The sequence below is a fragment of the Branchiostoma floridae genome, chromosome 9, assembly GCF_000003815.2.
Source record: "Branchiostoma floridae strain S238N-H82 chromosome 9, Bfl_VNyyK, whole genome shotgun sequence".
NCBI classification, from domain to species: Eukaryota; Metazoa; Chordata; class Leptocardii; order Amphioxiformes; family Branchiostomatidae; genus Branchiostoma; species Branchiostoma floridae.
In genome coordinates, this window is record NC_049987.1 from 21532484 (window position 1) to 21541361 (window position 8878).

An 8878-nucleotide genomic window follows, 5' to 3' on the forward strand; every position below is an offset into this window, starting at 1 on the left:
TTTTCTGAAAAGCCCGTGGGTTGTATTGTTTTTGTGCGAGGAGTAGTTGGTCGGCCAGCGAAACCATTTTTGTATTAGTCCGCTGCAACGGTGATGCGGTTTTTTTGCCTGATGACCCAAATAGCGGCGTTTTTCATGCGATTTCGAAGAAATGACGTCATCGGAGATTGCAAAAAAGTTATCACATGGAATTTTTTAATTTTCATTTTACACAAACATGAAGAATTTAGCTTCTCTACCACGTAGGCCGTTATCCTGGGAAAATTAGTTTTTTCCAAGCAGCTTCGATCAAAAAAGTGTTAAAAAATGATAGTTTTCGGGTCCAAAATAAAAATTTTACTACATATTCTAACCAAAATAAAGAGGCAACATACGGTACCAATAGGTTTGTCGGAAAGAGACAGTAAACGGCTTTCCGCCATATTGATTAAGTTTTGAGTCCTACGTTTACTAGCGGAACTGTAGCCCTTCGGTCTGAGGCTGCCCGCCAACCTCCGAAATCGTAAAAGAAACTCCGGTCCGATACCTTAATAGGGCGGCGCTTGTACCATATATGACGTCATAGATGACGTAATTTCGACGCATTTTAAAGTTTCCATCAGATGTCGTTATATTGTGTAAAAACAAACACCGTTTTTCATTTTTCTAGTTAAAAAGTCAGCATATTCATGTACAGGCCCTAGGCGCCCCCCTCCCCCTTTTTCACCCCCCCCCCCCCCCTTAGAACTACCATAACGGGCAACTTTAATCGATTCTGGCGGGCAGAATTTTCCAAAATCATATCTTTCTCTATGTCATTTGATTGGAGCTGACCTCTGTCGTTCACCTATCGCATATGTTCGCGATGCCGTGCATTAGTATGACTTAAATGGGCATTAAAGCTGAAATCTTGGTGCTTTAAGCCCTAACTTAAGGAGAAACTGGGTTTACTGACTTTCGGTTCATAGCTCCTTAACGCGGCGATCTTTTTTTCTTTCGGTGGTATGTAGTAATAGCCTATTAAAAGCACTACACATCTTTGCCGCGCTTATTCCAACTGCCCGCTTCTAGCGCCGACAATAAGATCCAGTTTGTGCTTTGGACTGTGTAAGAATGCATTCTTGCACACATTTGGGGCACATTGTGCTTCTTAAGGGGCCGTTCACGGCGAAGTAGTTAAGAGTTTGGTGTCGGACGCGTTTGATTCTGAAAGTGTGAGATCTGGTCTACTGCTCCATGTCAAAATCTGGCACATTCTTCATTTTACTTACAAGCGATGAACTTAAAACGCGACCCCCTGCTGTTTTCCTTGAGCAACCTCTGACGTCACTCTGTGACGTCAGCGATGCCAACTTTTAAAGACGGTTTTCTACCGATGTGTAGCACCGAAACGACGGAGAGTGCACATACTTTCCCGGACAAGTTTATGGGCAGACTTTGCACCCCATTTTATCCGTTTTCAGAAAAGCGATGTCAGAAAAAAGCATGTTTTTTAATGTTTCTGTATTATAACGTAGGTTCAATATGCATCTAGGCTTGATAGCCTCAAAATACAGTGTTTTTGACCTGACTTTAAACCGCTCCTGTGGGAAAAGTAACCATCGGAGACAAACCAAATTTGGATATATGGTAGATATGAACTTTTTAAGTACAGTGGAATCCGCTTTATTGTATCGCCTATTTGTCTGGGCATTTTATCCAATTATCCGGCCTATTCTAGAGTCCGAAGTTGGCTATATGACCAGCTTTAGCGGCATTGGTTGGGGAGGGGTGTAGTTTTGAAAACCAATACGCAAACATAACACACAGACGCTCATAGAGGTTACCACTCTAACGATACGGAACTCCGTTTACAAAACTTTAATCATATGTTCCGATACTGTGCGATTTCTGTGAGATGCTTGATCTAATAAAGAGTTCAAATCAGTGGCTAAATGCACATGTCGAAAAGTACGCTTGACTCGCACAGCCGTGCGTCGGCAATTTGGCGGCATACCAAAACAAAGACGAACATGGCTCCGCTCGTATGCCAGAGAATATGACGTTACTTTCATAATTTTAAGTTAAAACAACGGTATTGGAGAGTGATAAACTCTTCACCTTCTTGTCTACAACTTGTGTCCACAAATTACTCTGAAATTTACGTCTTTCGCGGTGGAAGACGGAAAAAATTCACGTTCAAAACATTTAAAATGGCGGCGCGTGGGTTGAGATATCCCGCCATTCAATGCGCAAGATAGGTCATTGCGAAATCACACCCCTGTTGCGTTACGTGCGTTGTTGTAAATCTACGTAGCGCAGCCGAAATCAGCTCATTAATGAGACAGTGGATATGAAAAAAACACATTTTTGTAGGGTAAACCAAGTTTAGACATTGTCTGAAGGGGAAATATGAACTCAAAAGCGTGTTGACGTTCCAATGACGTTTGCCCATCATGCCTTGCGGCAACCTAACAAAATGGCGCCTAACTCCAAATGTTCGCACGCTAGCACAGCGCTATCGGCTAGATTTTCTGTGGAATGTAACTTTCTTACGGTCCTTTACATGGCTTTACGCCTTTATACATACATTTACTAGTTACCTTTGGACTCATTTTGTAAGTTTTAGGGCATATTTTACAATTGTTAATTTGTGTGACCTGACGTAATTCTATCCAAAAACCCGAAGTTTGAGACCGTGGGTTATCCAATTCTGCGATGTTCTAAACAATAGAATGAATGGCAAATGTTTTGGGATTTCGTAATTCTATCCGATTACCCGAATTATCCAAAAAGGCGTAATACGAATAATTGGAATCCACTGTAATAAAAATACATATTGAGAAAAAATGTCCCTCTTAAGGTTCCGGGTCGGAGTTCAAATCTGACCGGAGTTGGCGGAAGGGTGGTGTAATAGGCCGGAAGTGCGCTGTTGTCTCCCTAACTTTTGCTCCCTATGGCTTGGTGATCGTTATAGCTGAGCATAGATTTGTCGTATTTTCTGAAAAGCCCGTGGGTTGTATTGTTTTTGTGCGAGGAGTAGTTGGTCGGCCAGTGAAACCATTTTTGTATTAGTCCGCTGCAACGGTGATGCGGTTTTTTCGCCTGATGACCCAAATAGCGGCGTTTTTCATGCGATTTCGAAGAAATGACGTCATCGGAGATTGCAAAAAAGTTATCACATGGAATTTTTTTATTTTCATTTTACACAAACATGAAGAATTTAGCTTCTCTACCACGTAGGCCGTTATCCTGGGAAAATTCGTTTTTTCCAAGCAGCTTCGATCAAAAAAGTGTTAAAAAATGATAGTTTTCGGGTCCAAAATTAAAATTTTACTACATATTCTAACCAAAATAAAGAGGCAACATACGGTACCAATAGGTTTGTCGGAAAGAGACAGTAAACGGCTTTCCGCCATATTGATTAAGTTTCGCGTCCTACGTTTACTAGCGGAACTGTAGCCCTTTGGCCTGAGGCTGCCCGCCAACCTCCGAAATCGTAAAAGAAACTCCGGTCCGATACCTTATGGTATCACGACGGGAGGTATGGGGTAATCTCAAAAACCAGCGGGTCTTGGGCCGTCATATTCGGTCAGGGGATGGGCGAACATGTTAGTCAACGAATGCGCTAAAAAGTTTTGCATATCGTTCCGAAATTTTCTTAAAATGGGCAACTTTTAAACTTTTTGGGGCAACTTTTTAGTGAAAAAGGGACCGTGCGGGCCAGAGCTGGACCGTGTAGGGTGGGGGGGGGGGGGGGGTTGAAATAAAATTTGTCTGCTTAAATGAGTTTTAAAGTGGAAAGTTATTCTACCATTTTTTCCATCAAATTTTGAGCAGTTTTTAAAAGTAGAATACCTTTCCATGTACACATCAAACATGTAAGCAAATTGCAAATTTAAAAGATTTAAGATGTAAAAAATTCTGCATTCATCAAATTCTTTAACCCAAGAAGAGAAAAATTATCAATTGCAATACGTAGTCAAACCTGTGCACGTGACCACCTTAACACAAGGACCACCTGGCCATTGATATACAGTCAAACCTGTACTAGTGGCCACCTCTATATAAGGACCACCTGGCCATTGATATACAGTCAAACCTGTACTAGTGGCCACCTCTACATAAAGACCACCTGGCCATTGATATACAGTCAAACCTATACTAGTGGCCACCTCTATATAAGGACCACCTGGCCATTGATATACAGTCAAACCTGTATGTATGATCACCTCTACATAAAGACCACCTGGCCATTGATATACAGTCAAACCTGTACTAGTGGCCACCTCTATATAAGGACCACCTGGCCATTGATATACAATCAAACCTGTGCAAATGATCACCAGTCCTGGCCAATGTGACCAGTTTGTAATGTAAAGGTCCCTTCCTCCCCATTGACACAAGCATCAAAACCCATCAAGGGCTGGCCGATGTGAACGCGGGCCACATTGCCTTGAGGCTTGCCAAAGGCACCACGCATCCCAGTAGACGGGTCCACAACGACCAGATTTATATCAGTCCCTGCATGAGGTGTCTTCGATTTGACTGTACTACAATGAAATGAAATGAAACCGTGGGTTTAACCTAATCTTCAAGCAGATCCTACAGTAGCATCAGCGAAGCCGGGCTAGGAGTGTGTATGCAACGTGGAGCGAAACACACTCCCAGGCCAGCTTCACTCCTTTGTCAGCTTTTGATACTATCTTATGCTACCGTAGGCTCTGCTTGGAGATTAGGTTTTACCTAGCATTAGAATGTTGGACTCACCTTTTCAAGAGGAAGTAGTTCCCTGCCAGTATCCTACCCCTCACCACGTCGTTGAACCCTTCATGTCTGGTCTGTGCGTACAGCGCCTCCGTGGAGCTATGGTCAGAACCTCTGTGGCCTGGGATAGACACACAAAATACTGTAAATTCATTAAGTTCCTGGGGACTCAATTTGACTTCATGGCAGTGAAAAAATAGAGTGTTGTGGTGGTTTTGCATTTGCGGTAGCACTATGGGCACATGTTGTGTAGTAAAGGAAACCACAGCTAGCCGGAAATCAACAATTAGCAACTGGGCAAGGGTGCTTCAGACAGACAGGGCAGTTGCTTTTGGCAGTGCTGGGATGATCTGTTGCTGACCTTATATCAATCATCTGGATAAGTAGCGCTACTTATGATTTATGTATTCAATTTTCAAAGATTGAGTCTATGCTTTTGAAATTTGTGCTTTTGTCTTCATGTAGCAGGCAACTCCAACACATCAATCCTGTACAATGTATAGAAGATTAGTCACAAAAACCTTCAACCCCCATTATAATCATTTTCAGTCCAGCTCTTACCAAATTCCAGCCCACCTCTTACCGAATTCCAAACCACCTCTTACCGAATTCCAAACCACCTCTTACCAAATTCTAGCCCGTCGTATCTCGCCATGTTAGAGGCCACCTCGGCAGCACAGAGTACGGAGTAGCAGACGATGGAGTAGGGGGTGTGCGGCAGGGACACCTGCGAGACTCGCGCACCTGCGTCCTCCAGAAGGTCAGCCGCTCGCTGCCAGGTGTTCAGCGTCTCCGCAGACAGGTGTGGGGCGTGGTACTCCTAAGACACAAAAAGTAGGGTTGATGATGATTTGGTTTCTATTCAAACATTCAAAATAACAGTCTAGCGGTCAACTAGATTGTACATGTAGTTAACTGAACTGCACTGGTCACCAAAGTAACACAGTTCGCACTGAGTCAATAACAAACGACTAAGACAAATACAGCTCTAAAAATAACAGATCTACAATTCATTAAAATCTACTTCAATAATAGTGCTTATCGACAGTTTGTTATTGTTTATAATTGGAGCTTGACTGCTACGTTAACATAAGAATATCAGCATCCTTCATTGATTCTTTGTACAATATAGGATATGGGGTGGAACAATCCAAAGTCAGTATACACTGACATTCTTTTGCACTGAAATGTCAGCAAGACAGCCAAAGCCAGTGCATACAAATGTAATTCCCATTTAGAAATTTATCATCAAGGATGTCACTCAGACTGTTTTCGCTGCTGTGAATTTCTCAGTGATTCAGGATCGTGTGAGCACCATAAGTGAGAGCAGAAAGTGATGAACTGCACTGAACTGAACTGAACTTCGGACTCTAGAGATATCTGAGGGAATTACATTGTAACGTTAGTACACCTTTATCTGTGGGGTGACCTTTATCCGTTGTCTTTAAAAACAGCACATTTAGGAGTATCTAGTCTGCAAATTTGCAATATTTTCAAAATTTTTCAAAATCAAGATTTGAAACCACCGTTCGTCGACTTCATATTCCTGAATACGCTTTTCCTTACAAACAATGAATATAGGTTACCCTCGGATAAAGGTGAACCAGCGTTACATTACCTTTGGTATGCCGACATGCAGACGTGTGATGTCGATGTCTTCAGGTAGAGAAAAGGGCTGGAAGGTGTCGGAGACTGTGGTGGAATCTTTAGGGTCATGCCCCGCCAAAGCACCTGATAACAGACAACACACAGTCAGAGTTGGACAAGTCCACTAGCCCCGTTGTCCCGGGCAAGTGAAATAGCCCATTGGGCAAGCTCATGGCCTACGTATACCTCACTTGCCCGATCGGTAAGAAAGGTACTAGTAAGATTTTTCAATGAGTGAGATTTTGATGTTCTTGCTACCTTTCACAGTCATGGCATCAAGCAATGGTCAACACAGAAAAATAGAGTCAATAACAAAAGAATTCCATCGCTGGAAGTGAAAATGTATAGCAAAAAGGCATTTAAATATTGGGCAAGTGAAAATTTGTTTCGGGCAAGTATCCATTTTTTCTGTACTTGAGAATAGGACATTTTGTCAAGTGAATTTTAGAAAACTTGTCCAACCCTGCACACAAGTCAGGTGCTTTCATTTGGTCTCTGAAAATGTTGAAGTTGATAAAAAATGAAGCTGTTAAAAATGTATTTTTTGGGAAGGTTTGAGGGACAGATTTAGCAACAAAAAAAACAGCAACATGGGAGATTTAGCAACAAAATCCAACAACATGGGCTCCCAAACAATGAGAGGGAGGGACAAAAATCAAAGCTGGAGACAACCCTGGTACGATGTCTGCAATATTCCATCAAACATGAGGATCTTTTCCAACAAGTGAGCCTGACACACAGCTTGTTGATATTAGGGTAATCAAAGAAGAGTGTTTATAAACTTTGCCTCTTCATCAGTATCCAGTACTAGTGTCTGTCATGTCATCAAAGTAAAACCTGCTCTGCTTTCATTGTCTGTCTAAAATATGGCATCGGCAAAATGTAGGTCTTCTAGGGCACAGATATAACGCTAGTTCACTTTTATCCGTGGGGTAATCTATATCTGTTGTTTTTAAAAGCATGTTATTTACTATGGATATAATGTCGACGGACGATGGTTTCAAATTGCAATATCTTCAAAATACAATTTTCAGTTTGAAAACACCGTCTGTTTATTTGGTATCCCCAAATACCCTGCTTTTATAAACAACGGATATAGGTTACCCTGCAGATAAAGGTTAACTAGAATTACATGTATCTGTTAAAATTAGGATTTTGATTGTAATTTAAATGTTTATATAAGATATTTTATAGAAGATCACTTGCAGTTTGTTCCAGACTACAAGTTGTCTCCTACGTTGGAGATATATTTCTTAATAGACTGTCATTGTTGTGTCTTGTAACTTTATTATGTACTAGTAACTTGCTCTTTTGTCCTTTAAGACTGAACCATTTACAATTGTGTATCATAAGCGAGGAGGACTGAACAAAAATACATTTCCAGTGGTTTCCAGGCTACTTCAAAATAAATGTGGCTTTTGTTACACAGTTAGTGAAAGGAATTTCAAACCTAAGACTTTATATTAAGTACTTCTTAATCCTCTGACACCAGGTGTTGACAGGACTTATCCCTACTTCACTATCCAAACCCTTCTAGTGATAAGGGGAGACTGTGGTAGGCAGCAGCTGGACAGGACTGGTCTGTCTGTCTGTCCCTGCTGGTCTTTGTTACAGGCACTTATGTTTGACAATATTGGAATATAAACATCCACAGGCAAGCTAGCAAAAAGGTCAGAGAATGGTAGGATGTTTGACTTGGTCTTATTGTTCAAATCTGAGTGGCTATTTCATTATTACTATTATGCAATGAGTAACTTTTTTGAATGCAAACTTAAGAAAAATCCCTGTCATGGTCATGATGGTGTCATGTCGTGGTCATGATGGTGTCATGTCTTGTTTCCCTTCTTTGTACAAATATACCACATTTTAAGGCTCAGAAATAGAGTCTAAATGTGTAGCCATTTGTAGCTCACAGTTGCACCAACAAATTACGGTAAAAATTGTATTTTTCTGGTGTTGGACACATACACACACAAAAACAACTTGCCAGTATACTGATGACAAACACACACTGTCTTAACATATTACAAACTTACTCAAGGGCTAAATCATCAACAGTATAGACTGGTAAAATCCACAAACCTAACATGATTGCAGCGTCATCGACACACCGGGTGAAGATGCCCGGAACATCCAGTGAGTTGACCAATGGGATGAGTCCGTGGCGGGACAGTAAACCGTAGGTCGGTTTCAGCCCCACGACCCCACAGTAGGAGGCGGGGTTCCTGACCGAGCCGCCGGTGTCTGAGCCTAGAGCACTGCGGAAAGGATCACCATTAGCTTATTTGCAGTCATTCCACTATGAGTATGAGGAAATTCAGCATCTGTAAGCCTGAATAAAATCGAATAAAATCACGCTCCTAGCAATCAGCCCTACTAATAATACAGTCGTTGCCCTAAGGGAGAGGGTCATTAACCCTAGCCAGCAAGAGATTGTGTAAACACAGACTACAGCATCCGTCATCTTGGTGATAAGATAGTATTACACTTTTTATTACAGTCAAAC

General features: G+C 41.6%; 1 protein-coding gene across 1 annotated transcript in view; it reads right to left on the reverse strand.

The window, feature by feature from the left end:
• The window catches only part of LOC118422295 (glutamyl-tRNA(Gln) amidotransferase subunit A, mitochondrial-like), a 31475-nt gene that overhangs the window by 14410 nt on the left and 8187 nt on the right, over positions 1–8878 (reverse strand). The window contains exons 5-8 of the mRNA XM_035829814.1: positions 8455–8630; positions 6344–6456; positions 5353–5545; positions 4729–4846 (exon numbers count right to left, since the gene is read on the reverse strand). Of these exons, the coding sequence (XP_035685707.1) occupies positions 4729–4846; positions 5353–5545; positions 6344–6456; positions 8455–8630 (600 nt within the window). The remainder of the gene's footprint in view (positions 1–4728; positions 4847–5352; positions 5546–6343; positions 6457–8454; positions 8631–8878) is intronic.